We start from the raw sequence: 24,746 nt of genomic DNA, 5'->3' as shown, positions 1-24,746 counted from the left end.
GGCAGCAGCAGCAGCAGCAGCAGCAGCAGCCTCCCCTACCTCGCAGGGTTGTTGTTGCGGGGAGCCAAACCCGGGCGGAGCGCCTGGCGCCCCTTTGCAGGGAAAGGCCGGCTAGCAACGCAACGGGAACGCAAAGCTGAAATCCCGGCGGGCAAACCGAGCTGCGATCCCTCCCTCCCGCGATTGCAATTGCATTTCTTGCTCCTCCTCCTCCTCCTGGCGGGCAGGGTCAGAGTTGGGCCAAGATGGCGGCTCCCATAAGTGACACGTTCTCCTTTTGTATGGACCCCGCCGGCCAAGCCCGCCGCGCCCTGGAGGTGCGATTCATCAGCAACATCAAGGTGAGCCGCTCCCTGATTCCCCCCCCCCACTCCTCCTCCTGCTGCTGCGGATCCAGTGGATCCTCCTCTGCTGCAGGGAAGGCGATCTCCTCCCTCCCTCTCCCCGCTGCCAGATCCTGCGGGGAAACACAAGGCTGCAGCGACTGGCTGCTGTGCGCGCTTGCAAGGGACCAAACCCTCCAATGCGCCCAGGGCGCAAAGCGGCCTCCTTTGCGCGCGGATCGGGGGTGTCAGGATGCTGGCCTGCCGGGCGGCGGGGCCGGCTTCGGAGCAAAGATGCGCAGGGCGGGGTGCCTGCAGAGATTCGGGCTCCCGGGGCCGGATCCGGCCGGGTTTCCCCACGCGCAACCACGCCCGGGCCAGCGCCGCCACATCAGCTGAGAGGCTGCCATCCCGGGGTGGGGCGTTGGATGTTCTGGCGGTGGTGCCAGCTTGCCCAAAGGTGGGAGGGAGCCTCCAGTGAAATCGGCGGGACTTGCTCCCGAGTAACCCCGCTTGAGCGCTGGGTCCTGCTTGTTGGGAGCATCGTGGGCGCCTGGTTGGGACAGGATGCTGGGCTGGAGCGGGAGGGGCTTTGGCAAGGCATTTTTCTTGGGTTCTTCTTGGGCAGGTTGTGGCTTTCGATTCGGAGGGGGCAAATTGATCTGGGCTGGGCTGTTAGCTAGGACGGGGCGATGGAATCCCGGTTTCTGGAAGCCAGAGGGCTCTTGCGCTCGAATCCTGTTTGCTGGCTCTCTGCAATGGGCAACTGGTTGGCCACTGTGAGCTCAGGGTGCTGGCCTAGGTGGGCCCCTTGTGGCCGGATCAAGTTGCAGGACTCTGTTGCACAGACCCCTTGCAGATTACCTCCTAATACGCTTTTGATTTTGCCAACCGGCGATTTTAATAAACCGATTTTACTGCACGAAACAAATCCACATTATTTTGATCCATTCCCACAGGGCCCCTGAAAGGCATGGGGTCCATAGGCGGATATAACATATAACCCCGGTCTTGAAAGACCTACACTGGCTCCCAATACATTTCCGAGTACAATTCTAAGTGATGGTACTGACCTTTAAAGCCCTAAACGGCCTCGGTCCAGTAGACCTGAAGGAGCGTCTCCACCCCCATCGTTCTGCCTGGATGCTGAGGTCCAGCGCCGAGGGCCTTCTGGCGGTTCCCTCCCTGTGAGAAGTGAAGTTACAGGGAACCAGGCAGAAGGCCTTCTCGGTGGTGGCACCCGCCCTGTGGAATGCCCTCCCAGCAGATGTCAAAGAGAAAATAACTACCAGACCTTTAGAAGACATCTGAAGGCAGCTCTGTTTAGGGAAGCTTTTAATGTTTAATAGGTTATTGTATTTTAATATTATGTTGGAAGCCGCCCAGAGTGGGCGAGGTATAAATAATAAATTATTATTATTATTATTATTATTATTATTATTATTATTATTATGCCTACTCTGCCAAGTTGCTGTGAGCAGGGAGAAGAGGCCTGCCTCCTTTACGGTGGCGACTAACCTGGATGTCTTTAAAAGAGGAATAGGCCAAATCATGGAAGATAAAAGCCTAACTGTGGCCAGTAGCCACCATGGCAATGTGGGGGCTGTGCCCCTCTGAATGCTGTTCGCAGGGAATCACAAATGGCCACACAGCCCATTAGAATAATTGAGTTGGAAGGGATCCGAGGGTCATCTAGTGCAACCTCCTCCAATGCAGGAATCTTTGCGCAACGTGGGATTTGAATCCATGTCCCTGAGATTAAGAGTCTCCTGCTCTACAGACTGAGCTATCCCAGGGGGGGAAATGTGTATTGTGTTGACCACGATTAGCTTCTGCTGTTGGGGCGCAACTGGTGTTCACTGGGTGAAGACCGCTAACAGCAAGCCCAGATAATCTGGATCAGACCAAATTGGGGCAGGTTCCCATTTAGCCTAGTGTGCCCTTTCACCCCCGGTGCTCTCATCCTTGGGCTGCCAGTGTTACAGATTATTTTCACGACTCGTCTGGGTACGGTAGGGCGGTCATTCGTCTCCACCCAGATGGTGTCGTAACTGAGTATGCGCTTGAACCTCTTTGAAGAGCAGCTGCCCTCAGTAAGAAATCCAAGCTCCTTGTCTGTAGTTGGTCGCCTGGAGCTGTTTCTTAGCTCGCCCCAGCCGAGCAGGCTACTGCTGGTTCCATGTGGCGCTTCTCTTCCTCCTTCCTGCTGCCCTCCTGTCTCCAAACCAAGCCTATTATTATTATTATTATTATTATTATTATTATTATTATTACTACTACTACTACAGTGGACACTTGGGTTGTGAATGTGACCCGTGTGGGAGGCACGTTCACAACCCGCACGTCTGCGCACATGCAGGTCTCAGTTCGGCACTTATGTGCAAAGCACGATTTAGCAGTTATGCGCATGCACAAGCGCCGAAACCCGGAAGTATCCATTCCGGTACTTTCGGGCTTGGCGCGGTGTGCAACCCGAAATCACGCAACCCCGCAAGCGTCTGTAACCCAAGGTATGACTGTATTATCTTTTGTTATGTCGATGTTAAAAGGGCAAAGGACTCTTCGCCACCAGAAACATCAAGAAGGGGGAAACGATTTTCGTCGAGAAGCCGGTGGTGTCTGCCCAGTTCCTCTGGAATGCCCTGTATAAATATAGAGGTGAGCAAACTGGCACTCTCATTACATTTGGGGAGAAGACATTACAGTGGTGCCTCGCAAGACGAAATTAATCCATTCCGTGAGGCTCTTCCTATAGCGGTTTTTTCGTCTTGCGAAGCAAGCCCATTGACAGCTTAGCGGATTAGCGCTATTAGCGGTTTAGCGGCTTTTAGAGGATCAGCTGATAAGCGGCTTAGCGGCTTAGGAAAAGGGGGGGGAAAGGGGTAAAAACCCGCAGGAACTCGCAAGACATTTCGTCTTGCGAAGCAAGCCCATAGGGAAATTTGTTTTGCGAAGCGCCTCCAAAACGGAAAACCCTTTCGTCTAGCAGGTTTTCCGTCTTGCGAGGCGTTCGTCTTGCGGGGCACCACTGTACATTGTTGAATACAACGTGTGCATTGGGGTGTGTACATATATCTGTGTGTGTGTGTGTGTGTGTGTGTGTGTGTGTGTGTGTGTGTGTGTTAGTTATCTAGAAATTGGACTACAGTGGTACCTCAGGTTAAGTACTTAATTCATTCCGGAGGTCCGTTCTTAACCTGAAACTGTTCTTAACCTGAAGCACCACTTTAGCTAATGGGGCCTCCTGCTGCTGCCACGCCGCTAGAGCACGATTTCTGTTCTCATCCTGAAGCAAAGTTCTTAACCTGAGGTACTATTTCCGGGTTAGCGGAGTCTGTAACCTGAAGTGTCTGTAACCCGAGGGACCACTGTATACCCCACGCTGTTCCAGAAGGGGGTTCCACGGGATTTGCATTTCATCTCCTCCCCCTGTGTACCCCCAAAATCTGCTCCAGAGGATCCACCGACCTCACACTGCTGATTCTGAGGGTGTGCAGCTGAGGGGCTGGAAAGGGCAGGGGGAAAAGTGGAAATTCCCGTGTGCACAGAGAAGTCCTTTGGAGCTGCAGCTTCGATACTCATCTAGTCCAACCTCTGCAATGCAGGTGTAATTTAGGATAACCTAAGATACTGTAAGGACTTATGTATCCTGTGTTTGTATACCTTTGGTTATTTGGCGCACACACAACCCCCCCCCCCAATTTTTTTTTCTTCTTTTCGACATAATTCCTTTTGGTACACTTGATTTTTTTAATGGATCGCCTCAGTACATACCTGTATAAATATAGGTATTACCATATTGGCCTGAATATAAGCCGCAGCTGCAAATAAGCCACACCTTTAAAATTCAAGACAAAAAAGACAATCCCCAAATATAAGCCGCTCCCTTAAAATTGGGTTACAGGCTGAAAATCGCTGCGGTTGGTAGAATTGTAACTCCGCACCAATTTAAGCCTTTTGTCTTGCAAGCCCACAAAAGTTACCATATACAGTGGTACCTCAGGTTAAGTACTTAATTCGTTCCGGAGGTCCGTACTTAACCTAAAACTGTTCTGAACCTGAAGCACCACGTTAGCTAATGGGGCCTCCTGCTGCTGCCGCGCCGCCAGAGCCCGATTTCTGTTCTCATCCTGAAGCAAAGTTCTTAACCTGAAGCACTATTTCTGGGTTAGCGGGGTCTGTAACCTGAAGCGTATTCAACCTGAGGTACCACTGTAGTCGCTAAAATCTCAAATCGCTATTCAGTTGCTACAATTCCACAGGCACTCACACCTGCAAATTGCAAATGAGCAGTCTCAAGCTCGCAAATCGCTAATAATACTTTTTTTGGGCTCCGTTTTACTGTATGTGTTTCAGCAGCGATATCGTAAAAGCCGATTTTTGTAAGGTTGCAAATTTAAGCTGTGCGGGATCCATTCCAATCCGGCTTCCGCTCTGGTTGCCCTAACAGATGATCTCCGCAGGCAGCTGAATCGAGGCGGGTTGGGGCTGCTGATTTGCAACCCGAGCGTCCACTGTATTTACTCTGCAATAAAAATTCTTTAAATAATTAAAAAAGGAAAGGAAAGGAAAAAATGCCCCTTCTGTTGTTTTACATTTCCAGCACTTACTTCCCTTACAGTGGTGCCTCGCAAGACGAAAAGCTCGCTAGAGGAAAGAGTTTTCCGTTTTTTGAGGTGCTTCGCAAGACGAATTTCCCTATGGGCTTGCTTCACAAGACGAAACATCTTGCGAGTTCTTGCGAGTTTTTTTTTCTTCTCCCCCCCTTTTTCTAAGCCGCTAAGCCGCTAAACCGCTAATAGCGCTAATCTGCTAAGCCGCTAATAGCCGTGCTTCGCAAGACGAAAAAACCGCAAGACGAAGAGACTCGCGGAACGGATTAATTTCGTCTTGCGAGGCACCACTGTACTTTCCTTCATGGCTCTTTTCTTACCCCCATCTCCCCTCCAGCCTGCGACCATTGCTTGCGAGCGCTGGAGACGGCGGAAGAGAATGCGCAGAGGCTGCTGGGGAAACCCCAAGCCCTTCCTCACCCGAAGCAGTGCAGCATTCGGAAGGAGCTCCACCAACACTGCCCCGCTTGCCAAGTAAGTAGGAGGCAGGCGGATCGCGTCCCCTCGCATGGCCTGGGAAACTCGGTTGCCTTTCCCCAGCTGCCGAAGGGCTGTGCCAAAGCGGGGGGAGTCCCCTTCGATGACAGCTGTGCTTCGCTTCCTATTGCTCCTTAGGTGGCTTATTCTTATACCCTCCTCTTTATTTTATTTTTCTTCCCTTTTTTTTTGGCTTGCAAAAATTTATACAGAGCAAAACAAAGCAGCCTAAATTAACATTGCCTTCTACCGATAAGAAATAATAATAACTATTACAATAATGAAAATGCTAGGAGTACATTTACTTCCCCTTTTAAACTTCTATTCTGGTTACAATATATTACTATTCTAAAAGGATCTGTTATATCCTTTGCTGTCCCATATATTATTTCCCAAATTCAGCCTAACCCTTCCCTCCTCCCCAATGCTTCCCTTCACCTGTGTGAGATCTTCCCATCATGATATATATATATATATTTTTCTAGTTGCTTTGATGAAATAGAGTAACAGGAAAACTGATAAATTATCATTACTTCTTTTGTCCTTACACACTGTTAAGAGTTCTGCTTTAACACCCTATTTCTTCATGTATTCCCCTATGCATTCCCATTCTGTGTAGAATTTTTTGAGTGGAGCGGAGCAGTCATTTTTGCCATCTCGGCAAACTCACAAATCTTAACTTGCCATTCTGTCACTTGTGGTACTTTTTCTGTTTTCCAATATTCTTGTGCCTGCGGTTATATACAAAAATATATTCCTTTTGTCCTTTGGTATGTCGTTTGTCAATGAACTCAATAAGTATGACTCTGGTGTATTTATTATTTTTAATAGAGCTCCTGAGGATCTTTTTGATCTCCTCATGTATCTCGTTCCAAAATTGTCTTACCACCTTACACCCCCACTACATATGGTATAATGTCCCCACCTCTTTCTTGCACTTGCAGCAGAGATTTGGATGCTTTTTATGAATTTTTGCTAATTTTACTCCTTAGGTGGCTTATTGCAGTGCAGAGTGCCGTCAGCTTGCCTGGGAACAGTACCACCAGGTTTTGTGCCTGGGGCCGTCTAGGCAGGACCCCAACCACCCGCTCAGCAAACTGCAGGAGGCCTGGAGGTATTTATTTCTCTTTTTTTGGGGGGGGGGTTAGTTTAAAGCCCTAAACGGCCTTGGTCCAGTATACCTGAAGGAGCATCTCCACCCCCATCATTCTGCCCGGACGCTGAGGTCCAGCTCCGAGGGCCTTCTGGAGGTTCCCTCACTGTGAGAAGCAAAGCTACAGGGAACCAGGCAGAGGGCCTTCTTGATGGTGGCACCGTCCTGTCAGATGTCAAGGAAATAAACAACTATCTGACTTTTAGAAGACCAGCCCTGTACAGGGAAGCTTTTAATGTTTAATAGACCATTGTATTTTAATATTTTGTTGGAAGCCGCCCAGAGTGGCTGGGGAAACCCAGCCAGATGGGCGGGGTATAAATAATACATTATTATTATTATTATTATTATTATTATTATTATTATTCCTTGTGTTTTGATGTTGTGAACTGCCCTGAGACGTATGGATGAAGGGCGGCTATGCAGATTTAATAAATAATAATAAAGAGACTTTCTGTCCGTAGCAGGGAGGGCTTGGGGCTATAGAAGAGGGTGTTTTCTTTTGTTTTTGTTTTTTGAAATCAGGCTGCAGGGCTTAGTTGCTTAGATTGGCCAGTTTAGAAGCCTTTTGGTTGACTGAAAAGGTGTGCCCCCATTGCCTGGATGAATGGGGCATCAGGGATTTAAAGAACAATTACAGTGATGCCTCACAAGACGAAATTAATCCGTTCCGTGAGGCTCTTCGTATAGCGTTTTTTTTGTCTTGCGAAGCAAGCCCATTGACAGCTTAGCGGATTAGCGCTATTAGCACTTTAGCGGCTTTTAGCGGATCAGCTGATAAGCGGCTTATAAGCAGATCAGCTGATAAGCGGCTTAGCGGCTTAGGAAAAGGGGGGGGGAGGGAAAAAACCCCGCAGGAACTCGCAAGACATTTTCGTCTTGCGAAGCAAGCCCATAGGGAAATTCGTTTTGCGAAGCGCCTCCAAAACGGAAAACCCTTTCGTCTAGCGGGTTTTCCGTCTTGCGAGGCGTTCGTCTTGCGGGGCACCATGCAGCATCTGAAAACAAAATAGAATCCTTGGGGGTCATCTGCTCTAACATCCTCGACTGAGGCAGGGAATCGGCTGCTACAACACCCCTGAAAGGTGGGCCAGGCAGCTTAAATAACTATTAGTATTATTATTAAACCCTATTGTTTGTTTGTTTGGTCGCTTTTTGCCATTGCAACTGAAAGCTGCTTTGGGGTGGGGAGGGGGGTGTTTATTGGTTTGTGCTGTTTTTATTATGGATTTTGCATTATCTTGTATTTTTATCGCATGAACCGCCATGAAATCTACAGATGAAGGGCAGTATGCAATTTTCTTTTTTTAAAAAAACAACAAAATATTACAAAAGAAAATGCACAGAATAAAAGCAGAGAGGAGGAAATTCTAAGGTCAGGGAACTTCCTTTGCAGATATTTGCAAGATGCTGTGGGAGCTGGTTTTGGCTGGATAGCGGGAGGGGGGAAAAAAGCTAATAATAATAATAACAATACCAGTTAATTATTATTTGAGGTAGATTCTGCTAGGGCTAGAGCACTCTGCTTCCCCCCCGCCCCCCGTTTCATATGTGATTATGTGAATAAGACGTCCCTTTCCTTTCCTTCTTTTCCAGGAACATCCATTACCCGCCTGAGACTTCGAGCATCATGCTCATGGCCAGAATGGTTGCAACTGTCAAGCAGGTTTGTGTTGGGGTTTGTGGTACCCCAAGATCTGTGGCCTTGTGTGAGTCTCTGGAGGATGGATGGCGGCTATCAGATTGAGGCTGAATCCTGACAAGACAGAAGGACTGTTTTGGGGGACAGGAGGCGGGCGGGTGGGGGGGACTCCCTGGTCCTGAATGGGGCAACTGTGTCCCTGAAGGACCAGGTATGCAGCCTGGGAGTCATTCTGGACTCACAGCTGTCCATGGAGGTGCAGGTCAATTCTGTGTCCTGGGCAGCTGTCTCCCAGCTCCACCTGATACTCAGGCTGAGACCCTACCTGCAGACTGTCTCGCCAGAGTGGTGCATGCTCTGGTTATCTCCCGCTTGGACTGCAATGCGCTCTATGTGGGGCTACCACAACTAATCCAGAATGCGGCAGCTAGAATAGTGACTGGGAGCGGTCGCCAAGACCACATAACACCGGTCTTGAAAGACCTACACTGGCTCCCAGTACATTTCTGAGCACAATTCAGAGTGTTGGTGCTGACCTTTAAAGTCCTAAACAGCCTCGGTCCAGTATACCTGAAGGAGCGTCTCCACCCCCATCGTTCAGCCCAGACACGGAGGTCCAGCGCCGAGGGCATTCTGGCCGTTCCCTCACTGTGAGAAGCAAAGCTACAGGGAACCAGGCAGAGGGCCTTCTTGGTAGTGGCGCCCGCCCTGTGGAACGCCCTCCCACCAGATGTCAAGGAAATAAACAACTCTGACTTTTAGAAGACATCTGAAGGCAGCCCTGTTTAGGGAAGTTTTTAATGTCTGATGTTTTATTGTGTTTTTAAATATTTTGTTGGAAGCTGCCAAGCATGGCTGGGGCAACCCCGTTATCTGGGCGGCATATTAAAAAAAAAAATTGGCTTTAAAGAAATGCTAGGTCTGGGCTGGGGGAGCTTTTTTGGCTCTTAAGGACCACATTCCCTCTTGGGCAAGCTTCCAAGGGCCATGTATTACCACAGGAAATAAACTGCCACAGAGGCCGGATTAAACTGACCGGCGGGCCCCCGAAATGGAGTTTGGACATGCCTGCTCTACAGCATGCGCAGAAACCCCCTTCTTGACTGTTGAACCCAGTACAGTGGTACCTCTGGTTGCAAATGGGATCCATTCCGGAGGCCCGTTTGCAACCTGGAATGTCATATCTGCGCAGGTGCGTGGCCTGATTTAGTGCTTGTGTGCATGCGTGAAACGTGATTTAGTGCTTCTCATGCGCGAGCGGCGAAACCCGGAAGTAACCCTTCCCGGTACTTCCGGGTTGCCATGGGACGCAACCTGAAAGGACATAACATGAAGCAAATGTAACATGAGGTATGAATGTAGTGGGCAGAGCAGGAGTTGTGACTTCCGCCTTAGTACGGCTGGCCGCATTCCAGCAAACACCAGAGAGATGTGTGCACACTCTTAACCCTCACTCTTCCGCTCAGGGAAGCAGGAGACACGAGCCGTCATGCCTGCGTTTCATGGGGTTGGAATAAAAGACCGCTGGGGGTCTCATCCAAGTCTACAGTGCTGAGATTCTGTGATTCTTGCAGCTCAGGGATGCGTCCACCCATGGAGGACCTTACGGTCTTCAAACAAACACGTCTTGGAGGTCCCAGGCCACAGGGAGGTTAGGATGGCCTCAACCAGAGCCAGGGCTTTTTCGGCTGTGGCCCTGATCTGGTGGAACGTTCTGTCACAAGAGACTAGGGCCCTGCAGGACTTGACATCTTTCCGCAGGGCCTGCAAGACGGAGCTGTTCCACCAGGCCTTTGGCCAAAGCACAGTCTGACCCCTTCCTTTGGTCATCCTCACAGAACTCCAGCCCAATAAATTTGATTTTGCCATAAATTTGATTTTGAATTGATTTTAGAATGTATTTTAATTAATTGATTGTGATTTTATGTCAACTGTGTTACATTTATTGTTGTTAGCCGCTCTGAGCCCGGCTTCGGCTGGTGAGGGCGGGATATAAATAAAAATTTATTATTACATTGGTACCTCGGGTTACATACGCTTCAGGTTACAGACGCTTCAGATTACAGACTCCACTAACCCTGAAATAGTACCTTGGGTTAAGAACTTTGCTTCAGGATGAGAACAGAAATCAGGCTCCAGCAGTGCGGCGGCAGCAGGAGGCCCCATTAGCTAAAGTGGTGCTTCAGGTTAAGAACAGTTTCAGGTTAAGAATGGACCTCTGGGACGAATTAAGTACTTAGCCAGAGGTACCACTGTATTATTATTATTATTATTATTTATCCCAGCCTGGCTGATGCATTCAAGGAGAGCAGAGTGGAGGGCCTGGGAGAGGGAGAGGAGGGGGGGAGCATGCCAGAGCCCTGAAGGACTTCATTTGGCCCACGGGATGGTGGTTCCCCACTCCTTGTATAGACCAAGGGGAGAGGTCTTTCAACATCTTCTTGCCTCGATTGTTCCCCAGAAGCTCCCTGCAACAAGAGAAGTAAAAGCCACATTTTATTTTGTTTGTTTGTTTCCTTGCAGGCAAAGGACAAAGACTGGTGGCTCAAACTCTTTGCTCAGTTCTGCAGCAAAACAGCCAACGAGGAAGAGGAGATCGTCCACAAACTCCTGGGGGATAAATTTAAGGTTAGGAACCCTGTGATAATGGAAGAGTTGATCTTCTGCGGGCTGGTGATCCGTTCACTTGCGGCGGGGTTGGACTAGATGACCTGTGGTGGTACCAGCTCTTCGGTTCTGTGACCCTGGGGTTCTTTCTTTCTGCCCGTCTCCTTTGACCCAAAGGAAGCGTCATAATCTTAATCCTGCGCCTGCCTCCCCTGTGGAGAACCATGCGCAGTGGTCGGTAGAAACCAACCTGCAGTTTCCATTATCTTGAATCCCCCAGCGTGGTTAGCCTACGGAACTCCCTGCCACCGGAGGTGAGGATGGCCACCAAACCTTGATGGCTTTGAAAGAGGATTGGACAAATCCATGGAACAAGAGAGGGCTATTCATGGCCACTAGCCACAATGACTATATGCCCCTGCCGCCTGAGGCAGCGATGCTTCTGAATACCAGCTGCTGGAAACCACAGGAGGCGAGACGGGTTTTGTGTTCGAATCCCACTTGCGGGTTTCCTGCAGGCATCTGGTTGGTCCCAGGATGCAGAGCTCCTGGCCTGATCCTGTTCTTATGTCAGATTTTATAAAAACACATTTCTATTAGGACTCCAGAGAGAAGTGTGGGCAGGATCTCATGGGCTGGCCAGCTGATGGGAGTTGTAGTCCTAAACATCCAGAAGGCCCCAGGTTCGAGAAGGTCGCGGGGACAGAATCAAGCATGGATTTCTTTCCATTATCCCTAGTGTTGAATGACTTGTGACCTTCTCCTCCACCTCTCCAGGGCCAGCTGGAAGTCCTGCGCGTACTTTTCACCGAAGCCCTTTACGACGACCATCTCAGCAGGGTAAAGCCAGAATTTTTGTAGCTGGGAGCAGGCTCCAGGTTTCTCCTTTAGCAGGGGCTGGAATAGATGCCCTTTGGGAAGTTTTCTGGAACCCCCCCCCCGTCAAATACTTTGGACTCCCGAATTTCCAGAGAGGGGCCTGTCTTCTCCAGTGGAACCTTGGTTTTTGAGTGTCTCGGAAGCCGAACGTTTCAGAACCCAAACACTGAAAACCCAGAAGTTATTGCTTCCGTTTTCTTTTCTTTCTTTATCATTCATTACATACATCTCAAAGTCTTAACATTTACTATGTATTCCTTCCTTCCTTCCTAGGCTTTGCCCAACTTCCGCTTCTGGTTTGATTCTCTTCCCACCCCCTTTGCTACCTCCTAACGGAAAAAGTTTTTAATAACATAACATCAAACCTAAAAAACATAAAAAATAAAAGTAAATACACCATAATATTTCTCTATCTTCTAAACTTTTTCTAATGCTAATAGTGTGAATGTTTATTTAAATCCTGCCATCAAGTCTATCAACTTTCTTTGTTTCTGCAAGTATAATATAAATGGTTCCCATTCTTTTTTTCAAAGTCGCTGTTGTCTTTTCCTCTTAGTCTGTCTAATTGCTTCCGTTTTCAAATGCGCCTTGGAAGTCAACGGCTTCTGCTGCGCGTTTTCCCATTCCTCAGTGGAAATTGTCGACAGCCCTTTGTGCCTCAGTTTTCGAACATTTCGGAAATGGAACGGTCTTCCGGAACGGATTACGTTCAACAACCGAGGTTCCACTGTATTATTCTCCCCTTTGCAGCGATGAAAAGCCGCTTACAGATAAAATTAAGAACAGCTAAAAACATTGCGGGGTGTCATTAAAAACATTAATAGAACTGAAACTATATCTATATCTAGCTATAAATTATATACATAGCTATAAATATATAAAACCTTTTTGAAATACACAGATAATCACAATGAAAACATCACGGTACCAGTCCTTTCGTTAAAAGCTCTCTGTTCCCAAAGGCCTCTCAGAATGAAACCGCTGTCACGTGACAGCAGAACGACAGCCAGAAGTTTAGCTTCTTTAAATGGGTAAAAAATTATGTTGTATATAGGAAAGATAAGATGAAATAGTAAAACCAGTAGAATTGGAAACAAACCTCATAACAGGAAAGGTTAAGAAAAGTGATGGATAATGAAAGTAAGAAGAAGCAAAATGTATAAGGAAACTAATATAAGTAACAGTAGTGGTGATGAATACAGACAGACTAGAAGAATTGTATAAACATGAGGACTTATTTGTTTATAGATACACTATGGGCAAATATGGAAAATGAATAACAATATATAAAATGGAAGAAAATGATGCGATAAAATTATATGTGATATAAAAAAAACCAGAAGGAAGGAAGGAGGGAAGTCATCTCTGAAGAGCAAGTATAAATGTAAAATGGAATACAATATGTGTACATGGAGTATCTAATTGAAAAACAAATAAAGATTATTTTGAAGAAAAAAAGAAAAAAAGAAGTTTAGCTTCTTTAGGCAGGGAGTTCCAAAGTTGCCTGAGGGCAGCCACCGAGAAGGCCCTGTCCCGCGTCCCTACCAAGTGTCCCTGTGAGGGTGGCGGGACTGAGAGAAGGTGGGGCCCCCTATCCCACTCCTCTAGTCCCAGGAGACACTCAGCATCTAGGGCAGGGATGCTATTTTCCACCACCATTTATCTCTCTCTCTTTTCTATCTCCTCTTGGCAGTGGTTCTCCCCAGAAGGTTTCCGGTCACTTTTCGCCCTCGTCGGCACCAACGGACAGGGGATAGGAACCAGGTAAGTTCAGGTGGATTTTAGCCTCTCTCGGGAACTCCCCTGGGTGCTCTGGGGGTTAATTAGGACTTAGCGGAATACATCTACTTCATAGACACTGAGAGACAACAGGACTGCTCAAGGTGCCCCGACTATAAAATTGGAGAAATTGAGAGATATATAGCCGCCGCAGCAGCATATCTCTTCTTTCTGGTATCCAAAAATGCAAGAAGGGCCTTTACACTCGCCAGAAGCTCAGCTCTGCCCTCGCCGGTCCTGGAAGGAGCCTTTAAAAAAGTCCCATACTCAGAGACTTTGCACCTGTCCATTGGGCGATACAGGAAGCCCAGAACCCTTGTTCTTTAGATGTCCCTTTTAGGAAGAGGCACGTAGTAAGAGCATTGATTCCCTGCTGGTGAGGCTCGCTGACCTCCCGGAAAAGCAAAACTTCGACCTTTTCCTGTTAGCCAAAGATCATAAGATGACCCGGATGGTCGCCAGATTCTGTGTACAGATCTGTAGGCGCAGACCGTCCCCCGACTCAAACTAGTTTGTGAAGAAAATCCCCAAACTCTGTTACATGGGTGACTCTGGGTCATATCTATGCGGTAGCCTATCTTAAAGTTTTAAGTGTCTATATGCTTATCACAGGACATGGGTGGCGCTGTGGGTTAAACCACTGAGCCTAGGACTTGCTGATCAGAAGGTCGGCGGTTCGAATCCCCGTGAGGGGGAGAGCTCCTGTTGCTTGGTCCCTGCTCCTGCCAACCTAGCAGTTTGAAAGCACGTCAAAGTGCAAGTAGATAAATAGGTACCGCTCCGGCGGGAAGGTAAACAGTGTTTCCGTGCGCTGCTCTGGTTCGCCAAAAGCGGCTTAGTCATGCTGGCCACATGACCCAGAAACTGTACGCCGGTTCCCTCGGCCAATAAAGTGAGATGAGCGCCACAACCCCAGAGTCAGCCATGACTGGACCTAATGGTGAAGCTCCCCTTTACCTTTACCTATGCTTATCGCATTTATAACTTTTAAATTTATTGTTGTACATTGTTTTAACTGTTTGTTTTCTGGGAATGTACCCCCAAGTGTGTTTTATAAGCTGGTCTCCGACCGTAATAAATTATCTAAAAGCCAGACCTAACTTTGCCGTCTGAGGAACTGTAGATCAAGGGCTGTAGATCAAGGGCAGATCACCTGTTTTTCATTGAGAAAGTCCCTGGTTCCTTCCTCTTGCCTGAACCCTGGAGAGTCCCTGTCAGTCCTGATAGACAGTACTGAGGTAGTAATGAGAATCTCAGGTGAAATCCCTGTGCAGCAGACATTGCTCCCGGTCCCATTTGCCACCTGGAAGCGGAGAAGGTTCAGATAGCTTGCTGCTGCAGAAGATAAGGCTCAGCAAAACAGTTCTGGACATAGATACATACAGCTTGTAGGCTTCTCCAGATACAGATACATACAAAGTGTTTCTGTTGCTCTAAATAAGTTCAGCCATTCGAGACGTAACATTGGACACTGAGTGTCTCACAGACTGAGCTGGGGCAACCCAGTCAGCTGGGCGGCATATATATGAAAAATACCAATTGGCGCTACAGTCCTTGCTTGCGGTGAGTGGAATTCAGTGACTTGGATATTCCCCCGTTGAAATCATGTTTTAGCCCCTGTGAAGTCACCATGGGCCCTCCACCTCAGTCGCTCTTCCCCGCCGCCTGCAAAATGGGTATAACGGTGTTGGCCTACCTTTTAAGGCACTGCCAATGTGGTGCCCTCTTAGGACCACAACTCCCGCAATCCCTGGTCGTTGGCCATGCTGACCCGGACCAATGGGAGTTGTAGAACATCTGGATAGGGGCACCGTGTTGGCTACCCCCGTTTTCAGTGGAGGCCTCCTATGGATTGCTGCAAATCCTTTAGACGTCCCAGAGTTGGAGGTGTGATTTGTGGCGTGCCCTGGCCCAGCAAAATGAGGGCACTTTTGGTGGTGGCACCCCGATGGCAATTCCTTGCCAGCCCCCGCAGAGAGGCAGACTCTATAAATGGAAGGAACTGATGCCATCTGTCTGTCTCTCTGGCACCACCCAGCTCCTTGAGCCAGTGGGTCCACGCCTGCGATGCCTTGGAGTTACCCCCTCAGGAGAGAGAGCAGTTGGACGCCTTCATAAACCAGCTGTACAAAGACATGGAGAGAGGTCAGTGAATGGGAAATGAGGGGGGGGGGCTTTGAATGAGGGTGGGGGCGTGCCTTCATGGGTGGGAGGTTCCCAACGCTCAGCACCCCCTGGTTGTGGCGGTGTCATCATGTGCCTGGCATCAGTGGCATAGCATGAGGGGGGCCAGAGGGACTGTTGTCCCAGGTGCAAAATTTGGGAAGCGTGTGCAAAATTTCAAAATAAAATGCTCTGAGGGTTTTCTTTAAAAACTATCAAGTGGTGTAAAAAATTCACAAAATAAAGAAAAATAATAAAGTAAAATAAACTCCCCCCTCCACCATCACTGCCGCTGCCCGGCTCTGATAGTGTCTTGCCCCGGGCACTGGCATCCCATGGTATGCCACTGCCTGGCATCACTGAGGAACTGGGAAGGATGCTGAACTGTGTTGAGTCCATGCGTGCCTCACCTCCAGGCCCTTTCTGCTTTGGAGAGCAGAAGAGCAGGTTGCAGAATCAGGCCAAAGATCCATCTTGTTTTGCCTGATGGGTTGGGTGCTTGATCTTCTCCAATGCTCTGGTGAAACAGGATCAAACCTTAATATTGTCCAGGGATGGGTGGGAGGAAGAGGACCACCTTGAGCCCCTTGGAGGAAAGGCAGGGTATAAATGTAATGATGATGATGATGATGATGATTTATTTATATCCCGCCCATCTGGCTGGCTTTCCCCAGCCACTCTGGGCGGCTTCCAGCAGAATATTAAAATACAATGATTCTTCAAATGTTAAAAGCTTCCCTAAACAGGGCTGCCTTCAGATGTCTTCTAAAAGTCAAGTACTTGCTTATTTCCTTGACATCTGGTGGGAGGGCGTTCCACAGGACGGGTGCCACCACCGAGAAGGCCCTCTGCCTGGTTCCCTGCAACTTTGCTTCTTGCAGGGAGGGAACCGCCAGAAGGCCCTCGGCGCTGGACCTTAATGTCCGGGCTGAACGATGGGGGTGGAGATGCTCCTTCGGGTATAGTGATAGAATCCTAGAGTTCGAAGGGCCCCCCGGGATCATCTCGTCCAACCCCCTTCAGTGCAGGAATTGCAACTCAAGCATCCCTGACAGACAGCCATCCAACCTCTGCTTAGAAACCTCCAAGGATGGAGAGTCTGTACCACCGCCCACGTGAGGGTAATAATGTGCCTGATTCCTGCATTTAGGATTCTCTTTGGGAAAGGGGGATTATTAAGAGACCAAAATTGCCTCTCATATCTTCTTTCCTCCCTCTTCGATTTAGAGACAGGGGAGTTTCTGAATTGCGAAGGGTCTGGCCTCTACATGCTGCAGAGTTGCTGTAAGTATCAGGGGAGGAATAATCTGCCCAAACACTTTTTATAGAATCGTCGAACCCCGAGGGGGAAGGGACCCCGAGGGTCATCTAGTCCAACCCCCTGCAATGCAGAAATCTCAACTAAAGTATCCCTGGCAGATGGACATCCAACCTCTGCTTAAAAACCTCCAAGGAAGGAGAGTCTACAACCTCCTGAGGGAGAACATTCCCCTGTTGAACAACAGGAATTTCATCCTGGAGTCGGAATCTCCTTTCTTGTAACATGAAGCCACGGGTTCGAGTCCTAACCTACGGAGCCAGAGAAAAGTAGCTTACTCCATTCTCCACGTGGCAGCCCTTGAGATATTTGAAGATGGCTCTCATATTTCAAAAAATATATACGGTATATCACACAGGAAATTGTTCCTTGAAGCTCATGGCTGCTCTGTTTGCTTCCTTCTTCAGGTAACCACAGCTGCATTCCCAATGCCGAGACCTCGTTCCCGGATAACAATTTCCTCCTGCACCTGACGGCCTTGGAGGATATTGGGCTGGGAGAGGTGAGAGCCCTGGAGGCTGTGGGGTGGCGCTTCGGAAACCGGTAGGGCAGGGGTCCAGGAGACCAACACTAGGTGGCGCTAGAGGTTGTGCATTCTTCCCGGATAAGTTCTGCCACGGCAAGCTGAAACTTGAGGAGGAGGAGTGTCACAGTCCGGTCTATGGGTGATCGAAGTCCTGGCGGAGGACGTCGGGACTGGGGGCAAGATGGGGGGTGGGAGCAGGAACGAGAATCCAGAGGCCAGGGGTGCGAGGGTCAGGAAGCAGGGAGTCACGAAGTCAAGGGTCCGAGGGTCGAGAAGCCACAAAGTCAAGGGTCCGAGGGTCAAAAAGCAAGGAGTCACAAAGTCGAGGGTTGAGAAGCAGGGAGTCACGAAGTCAGGGGTCTGAGGGTCGAGAAGCAAGGAGTCACGAAGTCAGGGGTCCAGGGATCAAGAAGCAAGGAGTCACGAAGTCAGGGGTCCAGGGATCAAGAAGCAGGGAGTCATGAAGTCAGGGGTCTGAGGGTCGAGAAGCAAGGAGTCACGAAGTCAGGGGTCTGAGGGTCGAGAAGCAAGGAGTCACGAAGTCAGGGGTCCAGGGATCAAGAAGCAAGGAGTCACGAAGTCAGGGGTCCAGGGATCAAGAAGCAGGGAGTCATGAAGTCAGGGGTCCAGGGATCAAGAAGCAAGGAGTCACGAAGTCAGGGGTCCAGGGATCAAGAAGCAAGGAGTCACGAAGTCAGGGGTCCAGGGATCAGGAAGCAAGGAGTCACGAAGTCAGGGATCAAGAAGCAAGGAGTCACGAAGTCAGGGGTCCGAGGGTCAAGAAGCAAGGAATCACGAAGGTAGGGGTCCGAGGACCAAGAATCAAGGAGTCAAGGAACCAAACGTAGCAAGGCAGGGAACGTGTTGCTGTGGCAAAGAGCCAAAGGGAAATGCTGACCTTATATCCCTTCCCGGCTCTTGCCACCAGGTGCTGTGAGTTACCAATCGGCCTCACCTGTGCAGCCGCGCCTTTCCTCTTCAGAACAAACTTAGGAAGGCCCCAATCCTGCAGAGTCCACTTATTGGTCAGAGGGCCCGGCTCCTGCATGCACTCCTGACATGGAGGAAGCTGATGGGCCTTGGGCTGGTTTTTAAGTAAGAGAGAGAGAGAAAGAGAGAATGAGTTCCATAAGGTACCCGAGGGTCATCTAGTCCAACCCACTGCAATCAGCCATGGGTTCGAGGCCCGTGATGGGCAAAAGATTCCTGTGTGGCAGAGGGTTGGACTGGATGACCCTGGAGGGGGGGGTCCCTTTCAACTCTACAATTCTGTGATTTTAAGCCAGAATGAGGTGGGCGGGCCGGTGTCTCAGTCTCCTAAATGGACCAGCCTGCAGGAGGTGAGAGGGGCCTGAGTTTTTGAGCCCTGTTGCAAAAAACTGGGCTTTCCCTGAGCTGGGACGTGTCCCAAAGTTAGGAATGGGTACTGTGGGACACAGTATGCATGTTTAGGCTTATGGTTAAGTATGTTGAGAACCAGAGAGCAAGAGAATGCCTTTATTGGTTTTATTATTATTATTATTATTATTTAACATCTTTATCGAAAATTCAAACGTACATAATTATATGTGCACTAAACATGGTGAGACATAAATAAAAGAGAGAGAAAGAAAAAGAGAAACAGAACCCATGTAGAAGTGAAAATAAAGGGGAGAGGAATAAACAAACTATATATTTTACAAAGTTGTTATTGTACTTCACCAGATCTTAACCTATTACAGTATTTGTAAGAATCCAGTCCAAGAGAATACCTTTATCATGTTTTTTATTATTATTATTTACTAGATTTACATACCGCTCTTCATCAAAAGATCTCAAGACGGTCCAGAAGATAAAAACACAAATAAAAAGAGAAACCACCAAACTATGACAATAACAAAACAGAATATTATTTTCTTTTAATATAATTTTTATTATGTACAGGAGCAATAAGGCACAGCATATCGCAAATCCGTTTGTGCTACTTGGAACCATGCGATATTAAATTATCTTGGTATGGGAATTCGTTCCTATGCGCTCAGTTCTAGATATTCCCTTCTGCTTTTATTTAATCTGGCATCTGTAACTATGTTTTGTTATGTTTTATTGTAAACAAATACCGTATTTTTTCGTGTATACGACGACCCCTATTTTTTGAACCCAAAATTGAGAAATAAATAATTGCATCATTCCGTGTATAAGATGACCACCAATTTTAAACTTTAAAAATGGGGGGGGGGGGATATAATCTTATACATGGAAAAACACAGTATATGTTTGTTTTTAATTTAAAGCTGGATAGAACAAAGATGAAATAACTTACAAAGATAAACATCAAATAGCAAGCTCTTTTTTAAACATAGAAATTAAAAAGAAAATAGGTAGAGGAATATACACAGAGGTTTAAAAAGAAATGTTGGGCATGCTGCTGTTTGGGTCAATGTTTGCCTTCAATGTGTGCCATTCCTTATTCCCGAACAGGAGATCTGCATCAGCTACTTAGACTGTTGCCAACGGGAGCGAAGCCGCCACAGCCGCAACAAGACCCTCCGGTAAGCCTGGGCAGCAAAGTTTGATGCCAACAGATGCCAACATAATATTAGGACAGGCCTGGGGGAGGGGCGAGCAAGAGGCATAGCTCCCTATCAAGGAATCCTTGCAAAGCTGAACGCTGGAAGTTTCAGGGAAGATGCAAGGAAAATCCGTCTTAGACTGCGGAACTCTCTGCCACAAGAGGCAGCGGTTGCGTGGCTTCCAAGGAGGATGAGGCAGCTGGATGGAGGACAGAGGGAGCTTTCGATGGCTATGGCTGGTGGCAGCAATGCTTCTGAATACAGTGACACCTTGGTTCTCAAACTTAATCCGTTCCGGAAGTCCCTTCCGAAACCAAAGCGTTCCAAAACCAAGGCGCGCTTTCCCATAGAAAGTAATGCAAAATGGATTAATCTGTTCCAGACTATTAAAAACAACCCCTAAAACAGCATTTTAACATGAATTTTACTGTCTTGACGAGACCATTGACCCATAAAACGAAAGCAGTAAACAATGTGCTGCAGTCACACAATCAGTAGCTGAACTGTGTTCCACACAGTCACAAAATACTACTACTACTACTACTAAATTTTATTTATACCCAGCCAGAGCCGGGCTCAGGACGGCTAACACCAATAAAATCACAGTAAAAGCCCTAAATGGTCTCAGTCCTGTATACCTGAAGGAGCGTCTCCACCCCCATCGTTCTGCCTGGACACTGAGGTCCAGCTCTGAGGGACTTCTGGCAGTTCCCTTGCGGCAAGGAAGAAGGGCTACCCCTATGCTATCCATATAATCAGTTATCAGTAATCAATATATTCATATATGCTCACACATAATCAAGGCTTACAGTATTTTATAATCCATTTTGAATCAAAGGGAAGCTGTGCCTTAGCTAACTGCATACTGCTTGAAACAGCAAAATTAGGAGCCGACCTTTCCCCTACCAACATCTGTGTACCCTGGACAAAGGGAAGACGTGAATCAGAGATTCTGGTACAAAATCCCCTCAGATACAGGCTAAATTAATCCACAGAACAGGAAGGGAAAACCACAAAATCTCCAAACTCCCTGTCCTGTCATAACTAGGGGAGAGGTTAGACAGAGCGTCACTGCAAGCATCAGAAAGCAGAACTAGGACTCCGTGCTTGACCAGTGCTTGACCAGGAGCTGGTAGCATGGCAAGAAGCTTGCTAATTGGCTAATTTTCGCTGGCAATATCGTGACTGTCTCATGATCTATGATTTGCTGTGATCTGCTCAGGTATAAAGACCTCTGGATTTCTGTCAATCGGGGTCCCAGTTCCTTTTGGAAGAGATTCCAAACTGGGTCCTTATTGCCTGGCAATAAACTTCACCTTCTTATTCTCCATTGCTGAGTCTGCCTGATCCTTATTTAACACCAAGCGAGTACCTGCTTACGTTCACATGCTTCACCCTCACTGCGGGAAGCGATGTTACAGGGAACCAGGCAGGGGGCCTTCTCGGTAGTGGCACCCGCCCTGTGGAATGCCCTCCCTTCAGATGTGAAAGAAATAAGCAGCTATCTTCTTTTTAAAAGACATCTGAAGGCAGCCCTGTTTAGGGAAGTTTTTAATATTTAATGCTGTATTGTTTTTAACACTTGATTGGAAGTGGCTGGGGAAACTCAGCCAGATGGGCGGGGTATAAATAATAAATTACTATTATTATTATTATTATTATTATTATTATTATTATTATTATTATTAAAAAAAACATAATGGGGGGCGCCAATTTAAAATACAGGTTAAAATGTATTTTAAAGATTCCTTAGGGCCCTCGTATCTGCGGGACCGCCTCTCCTGGTCTGCCCCACAGAGGACCTTAAGGTCCATGAATGATCATAGTTTAGAGGTCCCGGGCCCTAAGGAAGTCAGACTATCCTCCACCCGGGCCAGGACCTTTTCAGTGATGGCTCCAACCTGGTGGAATGCTCTGTCCCATGAGACTAGGGCCCTGAAGGATTTAACCTCCTTCCGCAGGGCCTGTAAGACAGAGCTATTCCGCCTGGCCTTTAATTTGAACTTAGCCTGATCTTTTATTCCCCTTCCTTCCCTTTTTATGATTACCTGCTCTGGGATCCCACAGCTAATTCTCCCCTGATCTCCTCGCGGGCCCAAATAGGACTAATTCAGCCAGCTAGCCCTGATGATCATCTAATATTTTCCCCTAAATTGATTTTTGAATTCTGAATTTATTGTTATTCACGTTTTATACTGTATTTGATGCTGTTTTTGTTGCATCAATTAAATGTTTTAAATCTGTTGTTAGCTGCACTGAGCCCGGTTTTCTGAACTGGGAATGGCAGGGTATAAATAAAAAATTATTATTATTATTATTATTATTATTATTATTATTATTATTATGTGTCGGGAGGATAACAAACTGAAATCGTCGCCATCGTAACCACCACCCACCCCTTTCTCCCCCTCCTCTGCCCCATTCCAGGGAAAACTACCTGTTTGTTTGCTCCTGCCCCAAGTGCCTGGCTCAAGTCAACGACCCAGACGTGACGTCGGAAGAGGAGGACGAGGAGGAGGAAGAAGTCGAAGGGGAGCCGGACGACGCAGAACTGGAGGACGAGATGACGGACGTTTGACCCTGGGGGCTGGGCTGGGGGTTTCTCTCTGGAGGCGGCATCGGCGGCATCGGCTTGGGAAGGAGATTCCTGGACTCGTGAGCGGCCAGTGCCAGCAGCCGAGCGAAGTGCAGAGATTTCGCCAGGACGCAAAGCAGGGAGTCTGTCCCTTTGGGAAAATGTGCCCCATTTATTGACAACTCCCCTCTCTGCATTGTATCAGAGCTGTTAACCCACCCCCAAAGAGGGCCGGATCTTCCCCACCAATTGCCATGGGGCAGTTCCCCAACACCCCCCAAGCCCATGGGGCAGAGGGGCACAGGCAGAAGGAACCCCTTGACCACCGTTTTGCCACTTGCCTGGGTACAGTAAAACGATTTGCAACGCAAAGAGCGGCTTTTGTGTTTAAGCGGTGGGAAAGGGGAATAAGGGAGAGGATCTTGCCCACGGGTCAGCAAACTTTTTCAGCAGGGGGCCGGTCCACTGTCCCTCAGACCTTGTCGGGGGCCGGACTATACAGTGGTACCTCGGGTTAAGTAATTAATTCATTCTGGAGGTCCGTTCTTAACCTGAAACTGTTCTTAACCTGAAGCACCACTTTGGCTAATGGGGCCTCCCGCTGCTGCCGTGCCGCCGGAGCACGATTTCTGTTCTCATCCTAAAGCAAAGTTCTTAACCAGAGGTACTATTTCTGGGTTAGCGGCGTCTGTAACCTGAAGCATCTGTAACCCAAGGTACCACTGTATTTTGAAAAAAAAAAATAATGAACACATTCCTATGCCCCACAAATAACCCAGAGATGCATTTTAAATAAAAGCACACATCCTACTCATGTGAAAACACCAGGCAGGCCCCACAAATAAGCCAGAGATGCATTTTAAATAAAAGGACACATTCTACTCATGTAAAAACACACTGATTCCTGGACCGTCCGCGGGCCGGATTTAGAAGGCGATTGGGCCGGATCTGGCCCCCGGGCCTTAGCTTGCCTACCCCTGCTCTTGCCTTTTGTTCTGGGCAAAATTAAGGAAATGTATTTCCACAGGGGCAAATGTCACGTTCTGCACTTAGCTGGGAAGAACCAGGTGCACAATTATGAGATGGAGGGCACCTGGTTTGCCAGTGGTAAAATATGAAAAGGATCTAGGGGTCTTGGTGGACCACAAATATGAGTCGACAGTGTGATGCAGCAGCAAAGAAACCTAATGATGATCTAGGCTGTATCAACAGAAGTCTAGTGTCCAGTTCAAGGGAAGGAATAGTACCACTCCATTCTGCCTTGGTCAGACCACACCTGGAATACTGTGTTCAGTTATTATTACAGTGGTGCCTCGCAAGACGAAAAGAATCCGTTCCGCGAGTCTCTTCGTCCTGCGGTTTTTTCGTCTTGCGAAGCAAGCCCATTAGCGGATTAGCGCTATTAGCGGCTTAGCGTATCAGCTGATAAGCGGCTTAGCGTATCAGCTGATAAGCGGCTTAGCGGGTCAGCTGATAAGCAGCTTAGCAGCTTAGCGGATCAGCTGATAAGCGGCTTAGCGCTTAGAAAAAGGGGGGGAGGGGAAAACCCCCGCAGGAACTCGCAAGACATTTTCGTCTTGCGAAGCAAGCCCATAGGAAATTCGTTTTGCGAAGCGCCTCCAAAACAGAAAACCCTTTCGTCTAGCGGGTTTTCCGTCTTGCGAGGCATTCGTCTTGCGGGGCACCACTGTAATAATAATAATTTATTATTTCTACCCTGCCCATCCGGCTGGGTTTCCCCAGCCACTCTGGGCGGCTTCCAACAAAAGATGAAAAATACATTAAAACATCAGTCATTAAAAACTTCCCTAAACAGGGCTGCACAATTTAAGTTCTGGGCGCCTCAATTTAGAAAGGATGTTGACAAGCTGGAAAATGTGCAGAGGAAGGTGACCAAGATGATCAAGGGTCGGGGAGCCAAGCCGTATGAGGAATGGTTGAAGGAGCTGGGTATGTTCAGTCTGGAAAAGAATCGTAGAATTTTAGAGTTGGGAGGGACCCAAAGGTCATCTAGTCCAACCCCCGGAATAGTTCTCTGCTGTTTTAACAGAGCAATAAGAAGCTAGTTTTGCAAGGTTTTTTGTGTGTGTATTGTGCATGGGGCAGAGTTTATCCCCTGGGATAGTTCAGTGGATACTA

General features: G+C 48.0%; 1 protein-coding gene and 1 long non-coding RNA gene across 3 annotated transcripts in view; one reads left to right on the top strand and one right to left on the bottom strand.

Annotated features, from left to right (window-relative positions):
* Positions 1-24,746, bottom strand: part of LOC309350464 — a 251,288-nt gene that overhangs the window by 52,713 nt on the left and 173,829 nt on the right. The gene's annotated exons all lie outside the window — the stretch shown is intronic.
* SMYD5 (SMYD family member 5) lies at positions 57-22,979 on the top strand. Its single transcript, XM_081877048.1, has 13 exons — positions 57-341; positions 2,873-2,981; positions 5,274-5,410; positions 6,406-6,527; positions 8,163-8,232; positions 10,732-10,836; positions 11,593-11,655; positions 13,388-13,458; positions 15,512-15,618; positions 16,864-16,920; positions 17,362-17,456; positions 19,941-20,011; positions 22,460-22,979. Exons 1-13 carry the CDS (start codon positions 246-248, stop codon positions 22,608-22,610), a joined length of 1,254 nt encoding a protein of 417 aa, XP_081733174.1. The 5' UTR covers positions 57-245; the 3' UTR covers positions 22,611-22,979.

The sequence above is a fragment of the Podarcis erhardii genome (genome assembly GCF_964252035.2).
Source record: "Podarcis erhardii genome assembly, chromosome: 9".
Taxonomy (NCBI): Eukaryota; Metazoa; Chordata; class Lepidosauria; order Squamata; family Lacertidae; genus Podarcis; species Podarcis erhardii.
This window is presented reverse-complemented; position numbering and strand designations above follow the sequence as displayed.

Excerpts from the sequence above, each read along its gene's own strand:
- SMYD5 (XM_081877048.1), top strand. The coding sequence starts at position 246 with ATGGCGGCTCCCATAAGTGACACGTTCTCCTTTTGTATGGACCCCGCC. Across the intron at positions 13,459-15,511 it reads GGACAGGGGATAGGAACCAG|CTCCTTGAGCCAGTGGGTCC; the intron begins GTAAGTTCAGGT and ends GGCACCACCCAG. Across the intron at positions 17,457-19,940 it reads AGGATATTGGGCTGGGAGAG|GAGATCTGCATCAGCTACTT; the intron begins GTGAGAGCCCTG and ends ATTCCCGAACAG.